At 53.0% G+C, this 24,525-nt stretch overlaps 12 protein-coding genes across 12 annotated transcripts; 8 read left to right on the forward strand and 4 right to left on the reverse strand.

Moving 5' to 3' along the window:
* Nucleotides 1-535: 535 nt before the first annotated feature.
* Nucleotides 536-1,006, forward strand: SCP_0204070 (hypothetical protein; the record flags this gene model as incomplete). The annotated part of the gene is made up of 4 exons (XM_027754322.1): nt 536-583; nt 645-708; nt 787-886; nt 952-1,006. 4 exons carry the CDS (start codon nt 536-538, stop codon nt 1,004-1,006), a joined length of 267 nt encoding a protein of 88 aa, XP_027610123.1.
* Nucleotides 1,007-1,605: 599 nt separating this feature from the next.
* SCP_0204080 (predicted protein) lies at nt 1,606-2,818 on the forward strand (the record flags this gene model as incomplete). The annotated part of the gene is made up of 6 exons (XM_027754323.1): nt 1,606-1,626; nt 1,679-2,242; nt 2,296-2,393; nt 2,460-2,502; nt 2,554-2,706; nt 2,762-2,818. 6 exons carry the CDS (start codon nt 1,606-1,608, stop codon nt 2,816-2,818), a joined length of 936 nt encoding a protein of 311 aa, XP_027610124.1.
* A 976-nt stretch (nt 2,819-3,794) lies between these two features.
* Nucleotides 3,795-5,891, forward strand: SCP_0204090 (hypothetical protein; the record flags this gene model as incomplete). Its single annotated transcript, XM_027754324.1, has 11 exons — nt 3,795-4,085; nt 4,144-4,217; nt 4,273-4,326; nt 4,385-4,499; nt 4,554-4,592; nt 4,654-4,731; nt 4,790-4,849; nt 4,903-4,999; nt 5,055-5,385; nt 5,517-5,575; nt 5,635-5,891. 11 exons carry the CDS (start codon nt 3,795-3,797, stop codon nt 5,889-5,891), a joined length of 1,455 nt encoding a protein of 484 aa, XP_027610125.1.
* Nucleotides 5,892-6,367: 476 nt separating this feature from the next.
* Nucleotides 6,368-8,057, reverse strand: SCP_0204100 (hypothetical protein; the record flags this gene model as incomplete). Its single annotated transcript, XM_027754325.1, has 7 exons — nt 6,368-6,807; nt 6,863-6,871; nt 6,927-7,060; nt 7,109-7,151; nt 7,199-7,345; nt 7,395-7,896; nt 8,034-8,057. 7 exons carry the CDS (start codon nt 8,055-8,057, stop codon nt 6,368-6,370), a joined length of 1,299 nt encoding a protein of 432 aa, XP_027610126.1.
* Nucleotides 8,058-8,368: 311 nt separating this feature from the next.
* Nucleotides 8,369-10,150, forward strand: SCP_0204110 (Uncharacterized protein; the record flags this gene model as incomplete). Its single annotated transcript, XM_027754326.1, has 8 exons — nt 8,369-8,527; nt 8,578-8,784; nt 8,835-8,979; nt 9,036-9,099; nt 9,152-9,509; nt 9,568-9,682; nt 9,745-9,925; nt 9,988-10,150. 8 exons carry the CDS (start codon nt 8,369-8,371, stop codon nt 10,148-10,150), a joined length of 1,392 nt encoding a protein of 463 aa, XP_027610127.1.
* A 1,957-nt stretch (nt 10,151-12,107) lies between these two features.
* SCP_0204120 (hypothetical protein) lies at nt 12,108-12,879 on the forward strand (the record flags this gene model as incomplete). The annotated part of the gene is made up of 4 exons (XM_027754327.1): nt 12,108-12,295; nt 12,351-12,450; nt 12,505-12,767; nt 12,822-12,879. 4 exons carry the CDS (start codon nt 12,108-12,110, stop codon nt 12,877-12,879), a joined length of 609 nt encoding a protein of 202 aa, XP_027610128.1.
* A 1,453-nt stretch (nt 12,880-14,332) lies between these two features.
* SCP_0204130 (manganese and iron superoxide dismutase) lies at nt 14,333-15,514 on the reverse strand (the record flags this gene model as incomplete). Its single annotated transcript, XM_027754328.1, has 3 exons — nt 14,333-15,034; nt 15,104-15,228; nt 15,286-15,514. 3 exons carry the CDS (start codon nt 15,512-15,514, stop codon nt 14,333-14,335), a joined length of 1,056 nt encoding a protein of 351 aa, XP_027610129.1.
* Nucleotides 15,515-15,641: 127 nt separating this feature from the next.
* SCP_0204140 (Probable dolichyl-diphosphooligosaccharide--protein glycosyltransferase subunit) lies at nt 15,642-16,145 on the forward strand (the record flags this gene model as incomplete). The annotated part of the gene is made up of 3 exons (XM_027754329.1): nt 15,642-15,856; nt 15,925-16,023; nt 16,079-16,145. 3 exons carry the CDS (start codon nt 15,642-15,644, stop codon nt 16,143-16,145), a joined length of 381 nt encoding a protein of 126 aa, XP_027610130.1.
* A 128-nt stretch (nt 16,146-16,273) lies between these two features.
* Nucleotides 16,274-16,723, reverse strand: SCP_0204150 (Uncharacterized protein YIL156W-B; the record flags this gene model as incomplete). The annotated part of the gene is made up of 5 exons (XM_027754330.1): nt 16,274-16,303; nt 16,358-16,395; nt 16,449-16,475; nt 16,537-16,574; nt 16,638-16,723. The coding sequence occupies 5 exons, from the start codon at nt 16,721-16,723 to the stop codon at nt 16,274-16,276; spliced, it is 219 nt and encodes a 72-aa protein (XP_027610131.1).
* Nucleotides 16,724-17,393: 670 nt separating this feature from the next.
* Nucleotides 17,394-17,981, forward strand: SCP_0204160 (hypothetical protein; the record flags this gene model as incomplete). The annotated part of the gene is made up of 2 exons (XM_027754331.1): nt 17,394-17,668; nt 17,726-17,981. The coding sequence occupies 2 exons, from the start codon at nt 17,394-17,396 to the stop codon at nt 17,979-17,981; spliced, it is 531 nt and encodes a 176-aa protein (XP_027610132.1).
* Nucleotides 17,982-18,219: 238 nt separating this feature from the next.
* Nucleotides 18,220-19,156, reverse strand: SCP_0204170 (hypothetical protein; the record flags this gene model as incomplete). The annotated part of the gene is made up of 6 exons (XM_027754332.1): nt 18,220-18,329; nt 18,394-18,571; nt 18,622-18,776; nt 18,837-18,879; nt 18,939-19,003; nt 19,078-19,156. The coding sequence occupies 6 exons, from the start codon at nt 19,154-19,156 to the stop codon at nt 18,220-18,222; spliced, it is 630 nt and encodes a 209-aa protein (XP_027610133.1).
* A 1,307-nt stretch (nt 19,157-20,463) lies between these two features.
* SCP_0204180 (predicted protein) lies at nt 20,464-24,293 on the forward strand (the record flags this gene model as incomplete). Its single annotated transcript, XM_027754333.1, has 4 exons — nt 20,464-20,526; nt 20,583-21,036; nt 21,095-23,725; nt 23,788-24,293. 4 exons carry the CDS (start codon nt 20,464-20,466, stop codon nt 24,291-24,293), a joined length of 3,654 nt encoding a protein of 1,217 aa, XP_027610134.1.
* Between the last annotated feature and the right edge of the window lie 232 nt (nt 24,294-24,525).

The raw sequence follows: 24,525 nt of genomic DNA on the forward strand, positions 1-24,525 counted from the left end.
CAGTCGGAATCGTGCGAAACCGAGGCGACAACTCCCATTTTACGCCCGTTTCCCACGAGATCCAAAACAGGGGCAATTTGCTCATCTAGTCTTTTCTGGGAAGTCAGGAAATATTTCTCCCGATTATCTCGGCGGCAACATCGGCACGCCCGATTGACCAATCGCCCCTGCAACATGCCCCTGCCGTCGCCATGCACCCGCGTCCGGTCGTCCTCCACCGTCCTCACCGTCCTCCCCGACGCCCACCTCGACGCTCACGGTCCCTTACGTCTTCTCTCCGCAACGTGTCTGTATTCATGGCGACCGCAGCCAGATCTCTGACTGTTCTCTCACCTCGCCGGCGCCCTCGCCACCGTCGTGACCCGTACGAGCGGCTCCGCCCGGTCTAACGTCCTTTTCGATCACTTTCCACCGCCCCTAGCCAAGTCGATATTTTTTCTTATGACCGCATCGCTTGCTATCGATATCCACTCACATCGCTAGTAGTTTTTTTCCATCAGCTCCGCCCTACGTGTCTAGGACCAATGAGTGTGCCATGGCCTCGCGGGGAACAATCCCGACGCAGGGCGTCGGCTTAACTTTCGTGGGTTACTCGTGGTGTTTCAGCTGTCACCGTGAAGATCATGTTAGCAAATTCCGACCAGTTTCATCACCGCCTCGCACTCTCTGTCACCGTCCGGCAACCGTACACGCTTTCTTCTCTCTTCTGTCTGTGGACCAGAATTTGCAGCGCAGTCGCTGTGAGGGGTCTGGATTTCCGGCTGCTGTTGACCACAAATTGTCCAGGCCCTGCAAGGTTACGTATAGGCGTCATCTCTGTACTCGAGCTGGAAATCAAAACGGCAATCAAGCTCATCGCAGTCCCAGCTCGCAGCCTCACCTGGTGGTGAAATTCTCCAAATAAGTTTCTCTCTTCCATCAGGATTTTACTCAGTTGACCTCACTACTTAGGTTGGGCACAAGCACCTCGCCCGGATCTGGGGGCGTTATAACTCCCGAAGTGTGACGTTCAGGTGTTCATCGTCAGTAGCATGAGTACACGGGGAACGTCATTGATGGAAGTACATTGTATTTTGCCGGACTCGTGGTGGATAAGTACCGCTTCGCGTCGTGTCGCGCCTCGCACCTTCCTCTGACATCTCTCCGTGCGTTTACAAGGTGTGTTTTCCTCCCTACACTGCCTCCCTCACGGTTCGCGGGAGATGTTTGATCTCCTTTGCTGCGTCTCTCCCTTCACTCAGACAATCATACGCATCGTACGCAGGCCGTTTGATGGTTGGTTTCCCAGTGTTCGTCTATCTGTGGTCCATGCCTGTTGTTCTCTCTCAATTGTGTAAATCTCGTTGGCCCCATCTTCATACATCGGATACGCTTCCCAGAGCGTGTAGGTACATGTGGGCACTATTTTGACATCAACATTCCATTCCATCGAACGCCCTTCATCGATGCGGCTTATTTTCATATCAACCAATGATGCTTCGTCTTTCGTAGCTGAAATGAAAAACATGACGATGCAGCACCTTGTGAAATAATTGTCACGGTCACCTTTATAGAGTGACAGACGCGTTTTAACGAAGTTCCCACGGGTCCCATATCCGTGCTGCGATGAACTTCACTAACATCAACGTTAGTAGTGCATGCGATCCGACGTGGCAGTATGTTGACGTTCACATTTCAGGACCCCGCAGGGGTAAAAGCTTTGCTCGAGCGGCTTAGATCGTCTCAGGCCTGGCAAGACATTGCGCAAGTTGCTCCGGCGACGAGCAGCAACTCACATGTTGCTCCACCGCCGCCACCAGTGCATGTACCACGTAGCGGTTTCAAACCAGTTGATTCGGATGCCTTCACTAGTGAAGCTCCACCGTCTGTAGCTCCGGCCTTGTGGACCTCTTCGGTGGAAGTTGCGCAACCGTCCTCATCTTCGTCTTCGGTCGCGGCTTTGCTCTCCCAATTGCACGGATCTCCGTCGTTCAATGCTGTTGTAGCACCCGTACCGCCACCGGCCGCTCCCCCTGTGGACGTGAATTATTGCGGAACCCAACATTTTGACAGACACCAACCCATCAGCGAGAGTCAGTCTACCCTTGCACCATGTCCAGCTGCACCGGAGTCAGCTGCTGCGCCCCCGTTGGCCCCACCGGCTGTTCGTAAGCAGGACTTACGATCATATACCTTCCAGCAGGCCCTTCCGCAGCTTGCACGACTGTCCGAAGATCCCGAATTTGTGAAATCGATCTCTGCGGTAACTAACTCCCATGATTCCCGTATGCAATTGATCTCAAAAGTATTGCACAGATGAAAGAAGAGCAAGCGGATCTCGAACGGCAATTATGGGAAGAGAGGCGAGAGATCCAGCACAAGTACGAAGACAAAGTGAACTCCACGCGCACCAAGTGAGTACCGGGCGCTCCGTCCTGCCTGTGACTCGCGATGACAGGATCTGCCTCCCACCGTTGTAGGGCGAAAATTATTGGTGTTGGCTTGACGCAGCACGAAGCTGACGTGTGTATGTCCTTTCGGCGCTGCAATGTCGTACTGACCGCGCCTCGCCAGATGATATCAGATGCCCTTCGTAAGGAGCTGCAGAACTTTGATTCGACGCGAGCAATACCCGCATGGGACGGCCTCCTCGCCAAACAGCAGGCGGCGCTTCAGTCACTGGGCGTCCCGGCCATGTATCCGACCACTGTTACCACGGATAGAGAGGTGTGCTTACAGATTGTTCCCCAGCTTTAGTAGTATGCGATGATTGTCCCCGCAGAAACAGCAGAAGATCGTGCAGGTGCTCGGAGGGATTGTTGGAGGAGATGGCGCTTGAGCAGACACAATACATACGTCTCTTTTGATGCAAGGTAAGCGTGAGCACTTCGGGATTCGCATGCTCCCGCCGGTAAGGAGATTCGTGAGATTCCTTGGTGTTCCGCCGGTGATGGAGACTGCAGCTTCGACGTGCCATGTCATTCACAGCTTTCCACTCTGACGCCGTGGACTGCTCACGATATGACACCTCGCTCGTTGGGCGCCACAGTACGTACAGACACTGTGCTGAGTGACTCTAGACATCGAGATACGATTCTCAGATAGCCGCTGGGCAGATGGCACGTTCTCACGTCCCATTTGAGAATAGGCTGGACGAGCCGGACGCTGATATGGATTTGGGGGTGCGTCGCTCGGAAGTCTGCGAATCGGTGCGTACCCAGCTCGTTCTTCCCTGTGCGCCTCTCGTTGACGTTTGGCGCACAGAGTCACCAAGGCTGAAGCGCTCGGCGTTGGCCCGGTACCTACAAAGCTGCGATGAGCAGTGCGCGTCTGTGGTTGCTGGAAAGCTTTGTGTTAGATATGTGATCTTTGTAGATCATGAGGGATGCCGGTCTCTCGGCGATAAGTGCTGATGGGTGGCCCAAGCTCGTCCCGCTGGTGGCATGTCACGATATCAGGCTGAGGCATAGGCTCGTTAAGCAGCCTCTAGTATATAGGAAGAAGCTGAGGCATGCCTTGCCAACTAACTTGAGTGTTTCACGGCTTCAAGCTTACACTGTTCATTAAGCCTCTCAGATTATCAAACTTTACGAGATAAGATAAAAAAATAAGAGAGGGGCACACGTGCGAAAGCCGATATTCAGGTTCCCGGATCGGTGGAACAAGCCAAAATTAATTCGTTTGATTGGATGGGTGGTTGCCATTCTGGCACTGGCTCCCAAGCGGTCCTGGACAATTTGAGCATGCGCCGTGCCCGAACATTACTAGCTATGCTCTGAGCTGCCCGACTCTCCTTTCGCCCCTTCCTCCACGCAATGCCCTACGTCGACATCGTCACGCGGGAAGACTATGCCTCCATATTCTACATCACCAATACCCCGACAGGGAGCGTGTCCAGCTTTGATCCGTCAAAGCCCACAGTCGTCATGATGCACCCTCTCTTGCTGGGCTCTGCGTGGACCTATCCTCAGACAGGGTACCCGCGTTTGCACTCGGATTTCAACATTATTTGCTTCGACACGCGCTCCTCGGGTCAGTCGCTCTGTAAAGCGTCAGGGGAATTCGATCTCTGGGTGATTGCGGCCGATTTAGCACTCGCGTTCCATGTACGTCCTCTTTAGCAAATAGTGTCAGATGAGGTGATTTAGCTTTATTCACGCATAGCACTTGGGTCTCCCACCTGCACACATCTTCACACCGGAACTTTATGCTTACGCTTCTCTGCGCTTCGCAGCTCTGTGAGTGGTTTGATGGCGTGACCTTCGCGGGAAGCTGACATTCTCTACCGCTGAGATTCCCTGAGCACTGTCTCAGCGTGACGCTTTGCAATGTGCCTGCGCAATCAGAGTGGGTATATTTGATTAGGGTGGGAGGTATTCAGCAAACTAACTGCCTATCGTGACAGACTGAGGAGGATTGCCGATGCGTGGGAGGAATTATCTCCTCACTGGACCCACACAGAGGATTTGGAGTCGATGGAATACTGTATCAAGGAAGTACTGGACTTCTTCACTGGGCCCGTAAGGATGGCAAGGTATCCCTGTTCTTCGAACTCTTCCTCATCTAATTTGCAGGATAATACCGACCCAGAGATGGTCGACTTGCATGACGATGTACGTGAACATAGGTTGTCGTGATATCGGGTTGGTCTCATCACCCCTCGTTCCGCATTAGCTGGCAGTGTGGTGGCAAACGACCTACCCGCCATTCAAGCGCTCGTTGACGAGAACCAACTTCAACCTGATTGCGAATGTCTGTGATTGTTTCACCTGCAACGTCTACGGAAGTTGACGTTGATATCTGCTTTCAGCGAGTACCAATGACCTCCGAAGAATTGGCTGCTGTTCGCTGTCCTCTGCTGATCATTCAGGTACGTCCTCTCAGACTCTCCTCACGGTTACATGAATAGCTTGTTTTATGCAGGCTGAGCGCAGCGAGACACATCCAAAGCAATATGCAGAGGAGCTCGCGAACGCCCTTATCAATGTGCCAGGGGGTGCATCATTGTATCTTGTGAAAAGTGACGCACCCGACTCGTTCAGTGTGTATGCAAGCTCAAGGATGTCGTCTCACAGCTTCACACGCATATCTATCCCTGTGCTCGTCCTCCATCGTGAACCAAGTATTCTTGAAGTGGCTGAGACGTCAGCCGGCGGCACGGTCAGACCTCAGGAAACCGATGTCAACGGCGGCGCTGAGCGATAGGATGATGTCTGCACTGGAGCAAATTGGTCAATGGAGAAGGGACCCCGGGTTTACCATGGAAAAGAATCCGTTGTCCCCCATCCACTTCTCGTGCCTTAGCAAGGAGGTTTGCAAGAGCCAGGAGGAAATGATTGCGTCATTCGAGAAGGGAGAGCGTGCGGCATTCTCTCCCTTGGGCATGGACGGCCGCCCGTTGCGCAAGTGCGTCTTTGTTATGACCGGCGTATCATATAGATCCCTCCGCTACTTGGCCTATGTCGGGAACCTGCGGGAATGGGATCTAGATATGGTACACTGTCTGTCTGCTCGTTCTTTACTAATGTCTTTCGCAGGTATTCAGAGAGGAAAGCTCACTGGCTGGATGGCGGACCGGATGGGTTCTCATACACCGGTATGGCGTCCAGGTTGCTCACCCCCCAACACCGTGCTCATAAGCATCGTTAACTCCAGATCCCAAACGCTACCCTCAGATGGATAGAGGGAAACAGCCAAAGTACGCGGCGAAGAACGTCAGCTTGAAGTCTTCAAAGCGAGACCTAGCGGTCGTGCGGCCCGAACCCTTGACAGAGAAGGACCAGCTGATACCGCGTTCCAACCGCGCGAACGTCGAGCCCGCCAACGTAGTGGAGAAGAACGTCGTGAAGGGATCGATGGCAAGGGTCGTGGCGAATAGCAGTACCGCCTTGCCGCGTCTGCTCAACCGGTGAAGAGCTCCGTGGAGGATCCAGCGTTAGGATCCCTCCGTCTACCCTCCATGGCTATTCGCACTCAGCTGTTCCTGGGATATATGGGTCTCAGTTTCTGCATTTTGGTCCTCCGTTGCGAACTCTCATGGATGTCCCGGCAGTGTTACGGCCTCATATCTTGTACATGGCATTTTTTCATCACTTATGTACTGACACCGGATGTCGGAGGCACCACAAACTCCGCATATTACGCGCAGGTGCACGCGGAAAAAGTACTTGCACCACGCTCTCGTTTATACGTATGTTTTACTATCATCTGCTTGCGCCTAATGTATGTACGTTGCAATTGGGGAGACGCGACGTGCTGCTGCCTGTATTGTAAATATTACTCATGGAAACACGGGATTTAGCTTTACATTGTCCACTCTCTGAGTACTGTCTACTACATGCAGCGCATGCGCCGCAAGCTCAACTTATTCTCCTAGTGTATCTTCACTCTAAATGCTGCCCTCGACCATCTTCGCCTTATAGTACCGCACCATCTCCTCGAGGCCCATCCTGACCGTCCAGCGCGGCTGCCACTGAAGCACCTGCCTCGCGCGCGTGGTATCAGGCCGCCGCTTCTGGGGGTCATCCGTGGGGATGGGCTTGTACACGATCTGGACGCGGCGCGGGGGCAGCTCGCCGTCCTCCCGCTGCACCTTCTCCACGATCTCGCGCACGAGCTCGGCGAACTCGCCGATGGTGAACTCGTCCTGGTTCCCGATGTTCACCGGGCGCGTCTCCTCCGAGTTCATGAGCGCGATCAGGCCGTCGATCAGATCGTGGATGTACTGGAACGAGCGCGTCTGCTTGCCGTCGCCGTAGACGGTCATGTCTTCTCCGCGCAGCGCCTGGACGATGAAGTTCGAGACAACACGGCCGTCGAACGGGTTCACTGGAAAGGGAATGTCAGGAAAAAGGAGCAGCGAATCTGCGGTCAACACGCGCACTTCGCGGGCCTGTGAATGAGATAAGGTTAGCGTACGCGATCGCGTAATATGACTCGGTTCTTACCATAGGTGTTGAAAATACGAGCAACGCGGACGTCTACACCATCCTGGCGGTGGTAGCCGTACGTCAGAGTCTCGGCGACACGCTTTCCCTCGTCGTAGCAAGCCCGGGGGCCAATAGGGTTGACATGTCCCCAGCTGCGCGAGAGTTAGCGAAACTGCGCACACGGTGAGCACTGGTCTCACTAGTCTTCCGGTTGGGGGTGCACCTCGGGGTCACCGTACACCTCTGAGATGCATCAGTAGTTGTTTTATAATCGCGCCGCTTAACCCTACCGGATGTGCTCGTGATTAGGAAACGGGCCTTCGTACGCTTTGCGAGACCGAGCATGTTCAGAGTTCCCATGAAGGAAGTCTTCACAGTCTTCACAGCGTTAAACTGATAATGCGGAGGAGATGCGGGGCATGCGAGATGGTAGATTTCTACAGAGGAATATTAACATCGGCCATGGGATGATTACATCAAGCTTACGGTCACACTCGATCATGAAGGGTTCTACGACATCGTGGCGCACGAGCTCGAAATTGGGGTGACCTACCCAGTGGCTTACGGAGGTCTTGGACCCGGTGAAGAAATTGTCCAGGACAGTGACTTCATGGCCGAGAATCATGAGACGGTCAACCAGGTGCGAGCCGACGAATCCCGCGCCACCGGTGACGAGGATGCGCTTGCGCTTCGAAGGGGCGAGGAGCTTGACAGGGGGGAAGCGAGTGAGGGTGGTGTATGAGATGGATTGGATGTCCGGGTGGAAGATTGACTTGGACTGATAGGCTTCCAGATCGCCGCTGACTTTTGCATGAACCTCGTCCTCCTTAGTCTTCCCCGACTCGGGGGCGGTGGACGGGGCGGTAAGGACGTAGTGGGAGCGCAGGTAGAGGGAACGGAGGACAGCCAGAGGGACCTCGCAGTCGAAACCGAAGCGCTCGAAACCAACGGTGGTGATCTCTTTACCGCTCTTGTCGAGGATGCGAATCTGGTTCAAGCAGCCGACAGTCAGCTCAGATCCACGTACACACCTCCAATTTCGCGATAGATTCGTTACAGCTTAGAGCACCTCTCGCGTGTACTCATCGACGGTGACACGCTCGCGTTCGTGCGCGATGAACTCACCGAATCTGAAACAGTGGACGCCATTTCGGTGAGTGGGACAGTGTGCAGAACGTTTGTCGACACGGAGATGTCGAGAGTTGAGGGGGTATTTATGCGGGACGCTCCTAGCGCGCCAGAGTACCGGCGGCGATAGCCGGTCCAATCGCCACGCGAATCTCAAAATTATCGTCCTCCTCCAGCCCTCGTTCGTGAGTCTAGCACGCACGCCGTCTCCTGCACGACCGTCTACCGCCGTCTGCTTCGTCCTGATCATCATCCCACTTTAACACTTCCGACGCGCACTAGCCCTTCATATTCTGCCAGCCTATTCTCACATCGGTCTAGCTCCTTCTGCAATGCCTCGTGTAGCCAAAGCGACTGGGAAAAATAGACACGACCCCCTGCATGTCCAGCTCGGAGAGGATCAGCTGCATGAAAAATATGGCCGCATATCACGGCCTGGGAAGCGGACAAAGTCGAAGGCGAAGGGGGACGACGGAGAGGAAGGAGGGGATGTAAGTCCTCGAGCTTCGCGCAGAAAGTGCGAAACTGAAAACGCACGTAGGTTATACTAGATCCGAAGACGTCCAGACGTATCTTTGAGCTTGCGCGAGTGCAGCAAGAAGAGCTGGGCGTAGACGAGGACGAGGACGATGAGGATGGGCCTGAGCCTGATTTCTCGGTACCCCGGACGCAGGACATGGATGAAGACGATGAGGATGTCATGGATAAATTCGAAGACGAAAATGCCGGGTCAGACATAGAAGAAATCGTGCGTCCTGTTCGTTGAATTCGACGTGAACCCGACTTGACAATTCATAGGAAGTGGATGAGAGTGACCTGAAAACTCTTGATGCATTGCTTCCTGCAGATGCTGCGGAACGGCGGACACTCGCAGATATCATCTTTGCCCGGTTGGCGGACGCAGAGGCTGGGGTGAAGCCCACGCCTCGCCGGTCTGGACGAGGTCAGTCGCAAGATACACCATTATTTTTCAGTCCACTCATCTTGACCTATCGGTAGATCCTGCAAAAGGCCCTGACCCCGCTGCAGGTCTCAACCCAAAAGTGGTCGAGGTGTACACAAAGTATTCTTCTCCCAGCCTCTCACCTTGCAAGTTTTAACACAATTATATGCAGAGTGGGCCTCATACTGTCACGCTACAAGTCCGGCCCCCTCCCCAAGCCATTCAAAGTGATCCCTTCCCTCCCCGAATGGGCGCGCATCCTCGCGCTCACCCGCCCCGAGAGCTGGTCACCTCAGGCGTGCCACGCCGCGACGCGCATCTTCATCTCACAGCTGAAGCCCCCGCAGGCGCGCGTATTCCTTGAGGGCGTGCTGCTCGACGCGATCCGCGAGGACATCCGGCTGACCAAGGAGGGCGCGCGGAAGCACAAGATGAGCCGCAAGCTAAACGTGCACTACTATGAGAGCCTCAAACGAGCGTTGTACAAGCCCACTGCGTTCTTCAAGGGAATAATCTTCCCTCTGCTGGACGTCAGTATAAGTTTATTTTTTGGCATGTTGAGATATAGTCTTAACTTGCTACTTGTAGAACGGCTGCACTTTGCAAGAAGCCGCGATTGTCGCTTCCATTCTCGCGAAGGTGAAAGTGCCCGTGCTACCATCCTCTGCCGCCCTCATTCGGCTAGCAGATATGGAATACTCAGGTAAGACTGTGCGTAACGCTTCAGACATTGCACAAATGTTGACGAGTCTGAAACATACACAGGCCCGAACTCCCTCTTCATCCGCGTCCTCCTCGACAAGAAGCACACGCTGCCCTACAAAGTGATCGACGCGCTCGTCTTCCACTTCATCCGGCTCTCGAACACGTACAAGGCGCGCTCTGCCGGCGAGGCAGAGAAGCTGCCCGTGCTCTGGCACCAGAGTCTTCTCGTCCTTTGCCAGAGGCACGTCTTCTGGTGCAGTGCAAAGTCCTAACTGCAGGCTGACAATCACCGTTGTGGTTTAGGTACGCGTCGGACCTCACGCCAGACCAGAAGGATGCACTACTCGATGTCGTCCGCGCGAACCCACACCCGCAGATCAGCCCCGAAGTGAGGCGGGAACTGATCAACGCTGTCTGCCGAGGACAGCCGCGCCCTGATGGCGATAGCGATGTGGAAATGAGCTGATTGTGTATATCTGTCCATGCTGTGTTCTTTCTGTAGAGTGCTCGAGATGTCATGCTGCGAACAGTACTAGTGAATATATTGTGGACAGTACTCTACGAAGCTGTAGTGAGTCTTGCTACAGCCTGGAGAGCATCTTCCTGATTAGTCCGGGCGCAGCTGTATAGATTGCGTATGCACTCGTATGCCATTAGTCGTCAAAATGTAAGTACGACGATCAATCGCAAGCTCTGCGCCGCTAGCTGAAACCAGTGTCAGTAGAAGGCAAGGATCATCGGCCGCACCCGCGGGATGCGACGCGAAATGTACGCTCCCAAGCTGAGCCACGCGCAGAAAACAGGCACAACATGAATGCGAGGATCCGCCGCAGAGCTTCCGCGAACTGAGGCAAAGCAATTGTTGACCTCCTCGTACACACGCACCCACGAGAGCAGACGATATGACTGTCGGGCTGCCGCCGTAACGATCGGCGAGATACTCAGCGATGCACGGTACATTTCGAGGACCTTCTTACACGTGGTTGCACCAACTATGAGTGCGGGTGATCTTCAGATTGAGAACACATCGTCTTACGACGACCAACGTTACCGCGGATTGTGGACTCACACTGGCAGTCTTGCGGGATGGGTAAGAGCAATGTCATAGGCCCGACAAGGTCTGGTAATCGAAAGTAAGTTACGATCAACACTTGTACGCAAGTGGATTACGTCCACCGACGCAGGCCTTGAACGCAGTGAGTACTAGTATCATGTGCCATACGTACAGAGCTGTGAAGAAATGCATACAATTGGTGACGAAGAGGAGCAACGCACCAGCCAGTATCATTGACGAGATCTTCAGCCAGCTGGATAATTACGTTCGTGGGCAAGAACCATGGCAGGACCTGCCCAGCTCTGAATCACCGATGTCAGAGTGTCCAACTGCGAGACCACGATAGGCATGTTAAGACAGATCCCTGATGCGAAAGCGTGTCGTTGGACGGATATCCCTTGGCAGAGACATAAGGACAACTACAGGATGGATGTGGACACGATAGCTCACCTTGGCGTTCGATGGACGCATCCGGCGCGATGGCCCAAGCAGGTGCGGCTCCGATACGATTACTAGACCTTCCTTATTCAGACCTTGCTCCCGTCCTTTCGCGCGCGCCTTTCGCGCTAGCGCTCCCACTGTAACACCCAAGTAACACCGAGGAAGTGCTTGCCCTCCTTGCATGCGGAGCCGGAGAAAGCTATCGAGCGTTATTATGCTGGTATGACCCCAGGTTCACATGCACCAGTCAATCCCCCGCGTGGCCTGCTTTTCTTCAGTATGTAATCAAGAACAAGGAGGTCCTACTATAGCATCTCGAAACGACAAAATTCCTGGCCAGTGGTTCAGTCGCACCTACTACGAGGTGCGAGGGAAAATCACAAGGACAGGTGATATGAAATTGTTGTAGTTGTCATGGCCGTACGATTGGGCTTCTCACCAATGCAGCTCGTTGTGACTTTACTTGGTTGAAGCGGACTCCGGTTGACGACATTCTACTCTGCGACACAGGCCGTGATGTATGATAGTGAACGAATTCCACAATAAGGAGCGCCTTCATAGCACAATCATAACGGAACATGGATAAACAGGTCTCTGTGGTCAAAAGGCAGCCAAACTTGAGCCTTCCTGCTCGGCCACTAAATCCATCCTGGTGGGCACCTTCCCTCCATACGATCTCTCAGCTGAGCCGGATTAGCGGAGCTTTGGTCTATCTTTTCCAATTTCTAAATCACCGTCTTAGTCTTAAGACGTTGTATTGAAAGGTGCGAACTTGTAGACTAGCTGACGAAGTATCCCCTGTTGATTCCATGTTCTGTCCACACTGTCTGTTATTCAGATGTTATCTGAAAGTTGGCGGGCTGCCGTAACTGCCGTCTATTCCATACCTGGAATGGTCTTGTTAATGGAGGAGACACTTCATTACTATATGGATTATCGTTACCCAATTCTTGCAGATAGCAAGACATTGCAGCGGCTCTGCGAGACCGCAAGGGCAGATCTGGCAATGGTTGACCAGTTTTTCTCATGGCGCATTCCGCCAGGCTCAGAGGCTCTTCAGATAACTGAGAGGCTCTACCCGTGTTTACTGACTCAGATAAGGCTCAGAATGGAGAGGTAGGCCTTCTTAGATTGGTTATGGTGTCCGGCTTGTTGACACCGGTCTTCCTAGTGTAAGACTGGATATCATACACATGGAAGAAGAGTATATTCCGTCGTGGTATCGTAAACATGGAGACCCACAGCCACGAGAAACTGGCACTAACTTGGTGGTAAATGTTAATTCCTCATTCACACTGTCAGGTACTTAGATGCTGTCTGATCAGAAATCTCCAATCGGGAGGGCTGCCATAGACGCCATCCACCACTTACGTGGATCGACCATTCTCTATACCGCGCTTCGTGATGCCTATGGGGGTTACCTTCCCGAAGAGGGCAAGGAGATGCAGTACTATTACAAGGTGATGAAGGCGTTGTTCGCTATTGCTGAGCGTCACTTGTCGCACATTCCGCCGGGCTCAGAGGCCCTTGGCGTAGTTGAGATGCTCTCCTCGGGCTTCCTCTCTGAAATAGAACCCAGGGTAGAACTGTAGGCCCTATAGATTGGTTCGGTCGTCCGAGTTGTTGACACTACTTTCCCTAGAATGAGACGGACTGCCAAATTCCTGGAAGAAGTCGCGACTCCGTTATGGTTATCGTAAATATGGGGATGCGCAAACACAACAAATCGGTACTGATGACTTAGGGGACTTGACGGCAAGTGTTGCTGCGTTAATCTACAGCATTTCATTGAGAAAATCTCATGCAGCATTTGATTGAAACTCTCACACTGGGGGGAGCAGGCGGAGACAGTTCAGCGGAGTAGTGCTTGCCATTGTTAGAGGTCAGCGACTCAAATGGCAAGACTCATGTTGTCCCATTGTAGGCTCTGGCACCATAGGATGTGATGTCTTTCTTTCCTTACCTTCGGGTTCCATCACATTTTGTGGAACATCTATATCCCTTATGCTGTGCCAGTCGTACAGTAGCACCTGCCACAACGGATATGGATGCACCCACCGGATAAGAACACCAAGGTCGAGTGGGCGTCAAAGGGTCATTGGAGATGCGAACTGGCCATGGGCGACCGCTGAAATTGTTTTACTGCTTGAGACTGGGCCGTCCGAAAAGAATGGAGGACACATCATCACCTGAATCCGGGAATCGTGACACAAGGACACTGGGGTGGGGCGGCTGTGAGTACATGAAATAACACGGATAGTCATGGGAACCTCTCGCTGTGATATAACTAACTACCACTTCTCTGACAAGCATATCATGGGTACCGGCCGTAAGACGGTAGAGAAATGGGTGAGAAGGATGCCAGAAGATGGTCTTATGTCACCCTTGCACATCCACAGCCCATCCGAACAGGTGCCGGACAGCATAAATCGCGCTACTTTGACGAAACAAATCACATCCAAGAGAAATATGCTCTGCGTTTCCTCACGAGGCCGCAGTTCCCACCTGTGGTTGAAGAACGACAGTACCTTTCGAATTGTCTGCCACTGTTCCAGTGCGTCTTGGGCATCGGGCCTAGATGCAGGATCCTCTCGAATCATCATCAGACAGAAGGCAAAAACTCCAGATTGGAATATTCCTAGGTACCAGCCAGTGAGAAGGACATAGAAGAGCCGACTCACGTCGTAGATAGACGTCGGATATCTGGCGACAATTCTGGCGACTCTCGGTCTCGACCGAGTTCTCCAACGGTGAGTTTAGGATACACGTCCGGAGGGATGAGCACTGAGATGCCGAAATCGACGTAATAATACCGGATGGAGACGGTGGAACGTGGGGGACGTTCTGCTCCGGTCTCTCCGCCGGGCAAGTGGTCCTCCTTCACCGGATGGAAGCCATGGAGTTACCTGTATAACCCGCTACCCACCCTTCGACATCGACGGAATGGGACGGTCGTGTTGCAATCACCGCCGTCAAACATGGCGTGAGTCTATGAAGGCCAGCAGCGCAGGTATAACATGCAATCATTAGATGGAATACTTTTGCGGAGTGTAATGCAATGAGAAGTGAACTGAGAGTGTAGTGCCCAAACAAGCATGGGGGGAGGATAGATTCGACCAACCATTGAAAATAATGACGACAGCGCACTATCCATCAGATTAGCTTTGAGCCCACGCAGCTCACGTACGTGTCCTCGACCTTCGCCCAGTTCAACACCGTCCAGAATCGCTTCATGTACTCCTCTTTGCCCCACACACCGTACCCGGCGCTCACCCACGCATGTTCATGCACAGAGACGCAGAATAACGGATACAGCACCTCCCCCACTTTCGGTGTGATGTTCTCAGTCTCGTTCAGCAAATCTTCGCTCACAGCGGGGTCGGTGCTGTGCACGCTGCTCGGCTTGAATTCGAGCCGGTGAATGGCGGAGGAGGAGAGCGGTCGCGAGGGGGTGCCTGGGTTCAGAGGCGGCGATGTGTGGGAGATGCCTGACGTGGGTGAACTCGGGGCATTTGCTGACGAGGCAGACTCCGAGGATGCTGCCTTCGCAGCTGCCAAAGCTCTGGCTTTTTCTACAAGCGGGTCCCTCGCGTCTTCCCCGTAGACGTAGACCAAAGGCTTGGGTACCCTGGAGCGCACCAGGAGGGTGCCGGGACCAAAGGTAGGGTAGATACCCAGCGAGCCCGTCTGGTCGCAGACGAACCATAACCAGCCCGACGAGAACATGCCCAGCACCGCGGCGCTGAAGGTGGATTTGAGATGGTCCAATGTACCATAGTTGAGAGCAATACGGCCATAAAGTCTTGATCCTTCCAAAACGCCCTCGTGTGATGTAGTATCACCCTGTGGAGGTTTCTGTATCGTATCATATATGACATGCATTTAGTCGTCCGGCACAAACAGAAGCAACGCAGAAACACGCACGAGGTTTCCGAGGAAGAATGAGTTATTGAGAGCTTCACTCGCATAATTGAACTCCAGTATCTTGCTGGGATTCCGCGCAGCCTCTATGACTGTTTGCACAACACTCTTGCCCTCAAGGTCGGTTCCTTCGGATTGCCAACAGATGAGGAAAGACATCATGCGACACCGGTGTAACTACTTACCTCTTACTTGCTCATTGAGTCTGTCCAGCAAGCCTTGCTGATAGTCGACTGCGATCATCCTCAACGACTCCGACGGCAAGAAATGCCCCATGCCCTCCTCGACATTATACGGCAAGTCTTTTCGTTGATGGATATTTCTGGAGCGTATTTGCCGGGGGAAGGTCCAAGCTGGAACGAGACGCGCTGCCCGTGAGGTACTCGCTGCTAGACGCAGAGAAATGCTGGACATGGGTGCGAAAAGTGTCCGCAGAGAAACCTGGACGAGCAACTTAACTTTTTGGAGGCGCTCGCACACCGGTTGCTTTTTTTGGTAATCATACCTGACCGTCGACCACCACGTAGTACTACGTTTCTCCATGGCTAGACCGAAGACCACCGTTGCGCCCTCTTCCCCGCCGTCCCCAGCGCTGACACACGCTGTACAGTCCTTATGGAAGGCGTACAATGAGACAACCTCCTCTCGTCTCAAACTCATCGACGCTTTCCTCCTGTTTCTCATGCTCACTGGCGTCATACAATTCGTCTACTGTGTCCTTGTAACCAACTTTCCCTTCAATGCTTTCCTCGCTGGGTTCGTCTGTTTCCACAGAGAACAGAACCTTTCTACTCACTGTGACGCGTTGCTGTGCGAATCTATAGCTTCGGCAGTTGCGTCGGACAGTTCGTGTTGACAGCGTCCTTGCGAGCGCAAGTCGACCCTGCAAGTAGAACGGAATTCAAAGAAGTTTCCCCAGAGCGGTATGTCATTATGTGTTCCAAGCTCAGCACCTAGTCTGATGTACCGCATCTGCAGAGCGTTCGCAGATTTCGCCCTTGGCTCCATCGTCCTGCATTTCTTCGTCTACAATTTCCTCGGATAACATACAAATTTCTTCCGGAAATATTTGTACACGGGTGCAATATATATATCCTGATCGAGTCCATAAGAGTGCTGCGGATGCTGAGCGACGATGATAGCGAATGGAGAGTAGCAATGCTGCTAGGCGGATCAGGTTCTTCTCTCAAACGACGAGGACCTCTGATTTCAGCGGTCAGTGAGGCGCAGCCTCGCGAAATTCATCCCGAAACGTACCCCGCATAGGACGACCGCGAAGTCGAAAATGTACTCCCCTATCGCACAGAGTGTTAATCGAGTCCCCTGATTGTGCGAGCGTGCTACATACCAATCTCAAGGTATGAGCGCAATATTTCTGCCAGCATGTATATGCATCAACACTTGACTCGAGAGAGCGGCGATAAAATGGAACTCACGACGTATATCTTTATTCGGTACCTCTGTCAGCTTAGGCCTGGAATTAATTGACGGGCCCATGAGTATCTGAGATCATGGAAAGCAGAGTAGTCGTACTGACGTTAACCCTGTGGTACGTCGAATGCCTGCAAGGAATGCGCTGACGAGGAGGGCGTCACAGCCTAGATGGATGAGTGTTCCGAACATCTCGTAGTGGTTTGACCGAGTGCGAGGTTTCAATATGGACGTGAAGAAATATTGGATGAAGGTTCCACTACGATGGGTTGCGTGTTCGCCGCGCCGTAGCCTCAGGGCTTCGATGCCGGCAGGTGAAGCCAGGAACGAGGCGTGAGAGGCGGAAAGCCACGTGGCTTTGTTAGGATCCAAAGCCGTTGCCAAACAACCACTTCCTGTCGCGGCACCAGGTAGGACCCTGGATAATCCCCACAAAGGTCGTCGCCAAATCCGGACAGATTTTTGCGAAAATCGACCTCACGCCGTCGTCATGTCCGGACAAATGGACCCCCTAAGGACCATGTAGCCGTCGTACTATCCGGACATGGAACTGTTCTCGGGCAAAAATCACCGGAAAATCGCCGGAAAAAGCCGAAAAAGGCTAAAAATAGCCACAAATTGCCTAAAATGGACGTCCCCAGAGCGAGGATGTCGCTATTTCCGGACAAAAAACTCCCTAAACCGGCCAAAAATGGGCCGGACAGATTTTTGTAAATTGGGGGGGTTTTGGCGACGACCTTTGGGGGGATTATCCAGGGTCCTCACCAGGTCCACGACACCAGCTCCAGGGCACCGACCGTCAACTTCCCATATCATCTGAAGTCCTATTCTGCCGAGTCTGAGCATCGCATCTTACGCTGAAATGCCTCCTTCGAGGAACAGAAACCATAGGATCGAGAAGTCAGATAGAGCATCTCCCCAATCTCCATCTTCGCATGCATCTACGTCGCGGTCAAGCCGCGGTTCTCGTCAAAACGCCTCAGGACGCGTCTTCACAGACGTAATTCTCACGATAAAACCCGTATATGCGGGCTTGATTCGGAAACGCGAGAAAAACCACGAGTTCCGAGGATACAGGCTGCGCGCCGGAGTGCAACGTCTATGGTTATACGAATCTTCGCCTGTGTGCGCCCTCACGTGCGTCTTATCTGCATATGTGCTTTTACAGTATAGGTGATACTCTTTAGCAAGTAGCTGTTTAATTGAGACTGCAGCGCCCAAAGTTCCAGGCGAAATCTGCGATCCAAGCGGGATTGGCAACGATGAATTCGACGCCGGCCAGTCCGCGTCATATGCATATCCCATCCTGGGGCTCTTCACTCTCGGACAACCCGTTTCTCGCGTAGAGATGAAAGCGCGGTTTGGTGTTTATGCTCCCCAAGGGTACTGCTATGCGAAAGAACAGCTGCTCACGGGACTACCATTGGATGTGATGGACAGGTCATTCTGACAGAAGAAGCTGCTACGATTATTTATCAAAGCCCGATAACAGAACGACAAAGTGCCCTCTTTTTTCCAGGACTTTCTGAAGAGAGATGCGAGTATCATTCTTGTATCTTCGTTCTCATTTCTTGATTGATGTCGGTGCTCATCCATATACGTTAGGCACCTGTCACTATTCCTATGGAATTAAACCGCGCAGAAGTCCCTTCCCATATCTTCGAATGTGACATCTAACGGCTACACCTCTACAATAGGCTGCGCGGTCGCAGCAATGCCTCCAAGATCGTCGTGGTCGTGTCCTTTTCCTCCTTGATTGCATTGGAAAACTGCTTGAAATTTGGCCTGGCGGCGTCGTCTAGACAAGGCATCGCAAGTCAATCTCTTGTGAAAGTATAAGGGTCGTAAACAGGATGCCATACGTTGTAACTGGAAGGCGATGCTTTCGCTTGTGGTGATCTGCGCACCAGCTTGGCGCATCCTAGCGAGCGCGTAGGGGACCTCTTCAGGATTACAGCTGGATACGCCATCCGCAAGGACATGCACGTCATATCCTGCCTCGCGAAGGTCCAGTGTTGATTGAAGGACACAGACGTGTGCCTACAGAGTCGTTTGTGTAAGCTCGGACGAATATGTCGCAAGTGACATACCTCAATGCCGAACAGCACGACCGACTGGAATTTGCGTTCTCGCAGTAAGGTCTTCACCTCCGGCGTTACCATGGAGAACAGCGTCTTCGGGACTGTGCCTAGGTAGAGCGGACCGAGTGGAGCAACATCCAGCTCGGGCACTGTGGATCCGAGAGCTGCATGACTTAAGGTGAGTCTTTCGCTTCTTAGTGAGGGAAGTGATGCAGATGACGCGCCTTTCGGATTCTGTTCAGTTATCACCACAGGAACATCAAGGATCTAAACTCTCAGATTGCGTAAAGGGCAAGCGTGCAACTACTATCGCACTGAGAACTCACCTTCGCGAACTTCAGCATCTTTGCGGCAGTTCCTATCACATGGTCGTAGCCATGTATAGCTGTCCCTGTGAGATTTGTGCGTGGTTGACATGGAGAGACTGATATGCAGCAGACCGTGACGCAGCAGACCGTGACGTACTGAATCGTGTCTGAATGTCACACACGAAGAAAACCGTGCGGCCTGGGACAAGCTTCACAACACTCGAGAGTACAGACATGGTGGTAGTAGTGCAGGTCAGAGTTGGCTATCTGTTGCGTGATGGATGCAGGAGGATGGCGGGCATCCGACTGAACGACTCTTCCGAGTCCGTTCGGGACCCAGGTCAGTGACCACGATCATGGTATCACGTGCGTGGACTGACGGATATGGTAGGTCTTTAAGTTTGTCGTACTCGAATGATTGAAGTTCCCTGAGTCCTGACATTTGTTGACGCGACCTCAGGCCTCAGGCCCCACGCCAACTTACAGCACATCGTTGTCGTTGAGCACCAACGTGAACTGCGTGGCTCCCGTCTGGGCTGCGAGATGTCTCCCGAGGATTCTGAAGATTGACACCGCTTGCAGTGCATGCCCCCTTCTCGGTCGTCAAGCTGGCGGCCAGCTATACTTATTACTGAAATGCTGTTATTTGTACCACAGGACACGTGCAGTCCGAATCCGTTCCGAAGACTGGTTCTTGTCAAGCTGGTCACGGTGTTTATGTCCTGCCAGTGTGGAGAAGTGAAGTTGTGAAGTTGTTAATCGGAAGCAGGATATTTTGTGTGAGTGTCCCCTGAGAATGTGATCAAAAGCCCGTGCTTTTGATTGAAATGATGATTAAGAAAGAAACTGTGAAGTAGGAGGTATGATGTCTAACTGACGATATACGACCGACAGATATGGGGCATCCACGTATCATGCAGATTCGAGGTGCACATCCACTTTACGTGGAAGAACTTCCAATACACGAACAGTATGCGGACGTGTTGTACAATCTGTGGTAGCCGTACGGTATGACTGGCATCAGTTGCAGAAGCAGAGCCGCGCCACAGTGTCGAACAATATTTGCTTACGCAGTCTGTCGATGCCAATATTAATTGATGCCTGCTGTTCGTGTTGTACCGTCTCTCCTTGAATCTCAGACAGGCAGGGTCACACAAATAGGGTTGACGTTGCTATTGGATATAGATTGTTGCCCATTGGTCAGTCTTTGTTGTCGATGACACGGTACCTTGAATTAGTGTCACTTCATGTGCAGTTGATGACAGAGAGCGCACTCCGAATCTGTTGAACGCCCACTTTTTTGGAGATGGATACGTGTAAGGGTAAAATACCTCGGCAAGCGGATGCCGGCGGGTGATGAGTCGGGGATTGCCGCACGTATTTGTTCTGGTTGGTTTTGCGAAGCTGCTCAGGCTGCCTTTGCTTGCCATCATCTCTCTTCGATCTTTAAGGCCTCTGTCGACTCGGTCCTGTCTTTCCTTTCGTTCCAAAATCCTACCCCAGGATTCTTCACTCGTTTACTTACCCAGACAAACTACAAATCATGGACCAGTCGTCGCCGGCCGTGGACATCTCCAGAGATAGCTTCATTGCCGATAAGATGAGGGTGCGTCGTAAGATCGTCATTGGCTTTTGCTGTCGTCTTTACGATGCTCTGCGCAGATGAATACATTCAGACTGGGCAAAAGTCTCCCGTCAAGTAACACTGCCCCCAATGCGCCCAAGCCAGCTCATGCACGTTCCCACTCTCGCAACAGTTCTGTATCAGTTCCTTTGTCGATTTCCACTGTACACAATTCAATGACTTCAGTGACGACCGTGGATTCCCCCCCGACGTCCCCGTCGCGGACCTCGTTGGGTGCTTCCAAGCGCAGTTCTCATCATCGCCGTCGCTCTTCGGTGTCTACCCGTCGCGAATCTGCGGATTTAATGGGCGTCTCTTTGCCAAGTGTTCCGACTTCAGTATCAGATGACAACATCAACCTTGGTGACAAGGATTCTGTTCGTCGACGCGCGCTTTGGGCACTGGAAGGAAAGACAGAGGTTGGCAATTTTTCCAAGGTAGAAATCCCGGAATTCGACACTGCAGAACTTGGGAAGCGAACATTTGAGTTGCGTACGTCGTGCCATACCTTGTTCTTTTTGTAGCCTTTGAGCTAATATCACCATTCCAGCGACCAAGCCTTCGTATCCACCGGGTATCGGCGCTGGATACGGAGGTGGTCTCAGTTCTCTCCTGGGCAACAAGCGTGATTCTTTTGGCAAGTTTATGGCATCTTCATCCTCGAAGGAACAACTGCACACTCTCATGGAAGAAGAGGAAGAAGAAGAGGAGTCCATCGAAGAGGATCCACCTCTTTTGGCAGGTCATACGCAAGACCCGGAGCAAATAGTGAGCTCCCCGGTGGAAGTTACTATCACGAGACCTTCTCCAGCTCCCGTTCGCCACCGTCCCGCGAGCCTCAACTTACGTCCACTTTCGCTTGCCTCTGGTACGATCGTTCAGGCTGCGTATGGTGACCTTCCGACGCCCGCACTTACTCCTACTCACCATCCTGGTTTGAAGTCGCTTACTCTGGCCGCATCTCCTAGCCTCAGCTCCAATAGTGCGACTACTATGGGATCAAACAAGCGACAGTCGCTCGTGATGCCTCGTTCCTTCACTCCTCCTTCGATCCTTTTTGGTGGCAGGCCATCGCTGAATGTTTCCACGGAAGGTGCAGCGCCCATTCCCGCACCCCCAACTCGGCGCAGCAGCATCTCGTACATATCTTCGACCCCCCCGCTGTCTGCCATTGGACTTCCCACACCCGAGATGACACCTGTTTCAGCCACGATGGAACGGCGTCCTTCCAGTGCGAGCGCTGATATCGGATATACTTCACACTCCGGACGTCCCCTTTCTGCCAGTGAGCAGCATTTTTTATTCCAGGCGCACGCGACGCTCGTGCGGCGCATAACGGATCTGGAGCGCGCCCTCTCTGCGCGCCCCGTGGCCCCGCGCTCGCGTCCGCTCTCGTGCGCGTCCGACGTTTCTGCAGTTTCTGGGCAGAGTGAAGTTAGTGATGAAATGCTGCTGCTCATTGCCGACCTCAAGGCTGAGAGGGATGAGCTGAAGAAGGATGTGGATGGATGGCGCATGCGTGTTCACGATATTGAGCGCCAGATGAGCGTATTTGCGAAGCGAGTGGAGGTAGAGCGCAGGGATGCGTGGGTAGCGAGAGAGCGCGTCGGACTATTGGAGGTGGAGAAGAGTTCGCTGGAGAAGACGCTCAGTGAAAATGCGGCAGCAGTGGAGAAAGGTTTGCGGCACTACGAGCGTGCGAAGGAAGATGCGCAGAATGCGAAGGAGGAGTGCGAGAAGCTGAGAAGCGAAGTGGAGAGGTTACGGGAGACAGAGGAGAACTGTGCGCGTCTTCAGGCTGCTCTCAATCAAGAACGACTGAAGATGGGGGAATTGGAGAGAGAGCTCGAAGGTGCCGGATTATTGGCAACTCCCCGTCCCTTCGATATGCCTGTTCAGCCCATGCCCACCGTGATGTCGAGGACCATGATGATTGCCAAGAACAGAGGCCTCGGATTCAGGTCTATCGACTCGGAGAGTTCGTTTACAGATGTCGACTCCATTGACAGCCCTGGCTTCAGTACAATGGCACTGAAAGTCGTCGAAGAGGTCGACGAGGATGACAGCCGGGAGGATACACTCTCCAACGGCTCAGATGTTGGTGAACTCTCCAGGTACGAAGATGAAGAGGAAGATGATCTGTTTGCCTTCCCGACGTCCTTCTCTACGTCGTCTTTTGGGTCTGTGGGTGACTATGGCCGTCCGAACTCTCATTCTCGCACCGATGTGACTGAGGCCTCGGTGCCCGCTCTAACCGCCAGTCGTTCAAACTCGTCCTCACCTACTTCCATTCCTTCTCCGATTCCCATCGAGCCTATTCATTCTCGCAGGGTATCTCTCTCGAAGACTTGGACCTTCCCCGCCGGATCGAACGATGTCTCGACGTTTGGCCGTGAGCCTGAAGAGGTTGATCACTTCTTCGGCTGCTTGGAAGATGTCGATAATTCTCCCCCTTTGGGGTCTAGGCTTCGCTCAGTCGAAAGCGGCAAGAATTTATTCTCGCAGGCTTTGATTCATGATGATGATGACCTTCCGCCCTTCGTCTTACCTGCTGATGTTGGCGTGGAAGTCTTGTCTCCGGAGATTGATGAGCCGAAACATGTTTTGGATGTCGTCATCGAAGAAGAGGAAGAGGCGGAAGACCAAGCTGAGGACAAAGAGCCGATAGATCAGGATGACGAGTTTGTAGGAGAAGTTGACGAGGGCGGGATCAAGTTCACCTTCAATATCCCTGTCGCTTTTGAAACACCTGACACTTCGGCACACGACAATGTCCTGTCTCCTGCGGCGAAGAACTCCACTTCTGTGTCTGACCCTTTCGTCGACCATGCGTCAGACTCGAGTTTCACCTCTCAGACCCGCGCCCAGCGCAGTGTCACCTCTCCTTCCTCTATCCCGCGTCTGTCAGCTGCAAAGGTTATCACGTCGTCGATTCTTGTCCCCAGTTTCTCGACACCGGTGAAATCATCTGTACCTCGCGAATCCCCCGGTGCCTTCGTGACGCCACCAGCTAAACGTGGAGGTACACCGCCTACGTTCATTCCGCAGCCACGCTGCCAGGCAGGATCTCCGTTTAAGACTCCGTCCTCCAACAAAGCTCCGTCGTTCATACCCCAGCCGCGCCGTGCTACACCGCCTTCGTCTTCGAAGTCATCCTCAATCGCTGTCATGAGCCCCACTAGTAGGCATACCTCCAGCCCTTTCACTAGTATGTGTGTCTAATTGACTGTCATGTTCCTGTAGCCAATGAGTTGAACGCCTCTTCCAGGTTTCGTAATGCCGTTACCTCGCACCCTCCCGTTGCGACTGCAGGAATGAACTCTCCTGCCCCGTCTGCGGGCCCGTCCGTAGCTGAGGTGTCCGAGCCTTCTCCTTCCTCCCCGTCGCTCATGTCACCCACGCTTGCTGCACGATTCCAAACACTGACGAATTACCTCCCAATGCCTTCCCTTCCCTGGTCTCCCCGTTCATCCAAGGCGACGGCGGTCGCAGCCGCATTATGTTTAATTCCCGAGAGCGCTAGCAGCTCGAGCACCGCAAGCGGAGACACCAGCCATAACCGAGTGTCGTCTTCGTTTGTGAATAGCAGCGTTACGCCCACTGTTACGCAGGCGACGGGGCGAGGCTATGTTCCTAAAGAGAGGCAACTGGAGAAATTGAGGGCGCGGTTGGAGGAAGAACGTCGGTTGAAAAACCGAGGGATTCTTGCCATCCCCAGGGATTCTCTCGATGGAGTGTTGCACGTCTGAGGTGAGTGTCGATGTAGTTACGACCGTACACGCTACTCGTACAGCACTCTTGCTTGCGTACACACCTTTCCCCAGTCCTCTGCTCTTCTTCTTGTTGTATACCGCGTCATGTCCTGTCACGCGCTCTTTTACACTTGCCCTTCCAAACGTCTGTATCATGAATACTTTTCACCGTCCTTCCTCCCCCCTTGTCATTGATCGACCCCGTTCTTTGATCTCCGACTTTTAACCT

This window comes from Sparassis crispa, assembly GCF_003851025.1.
Source record: "Sparassis crispa DNA, contig_000001F, whole genome shotgun sequence".
In the NCBI taxonomy this organism is placed as follows: Eukaryota; Fungi; Basidiomycota; class Agaricomycetes; order Polyporales; family Sparassidaceae; genus Sparassis; species Sparassis crispa.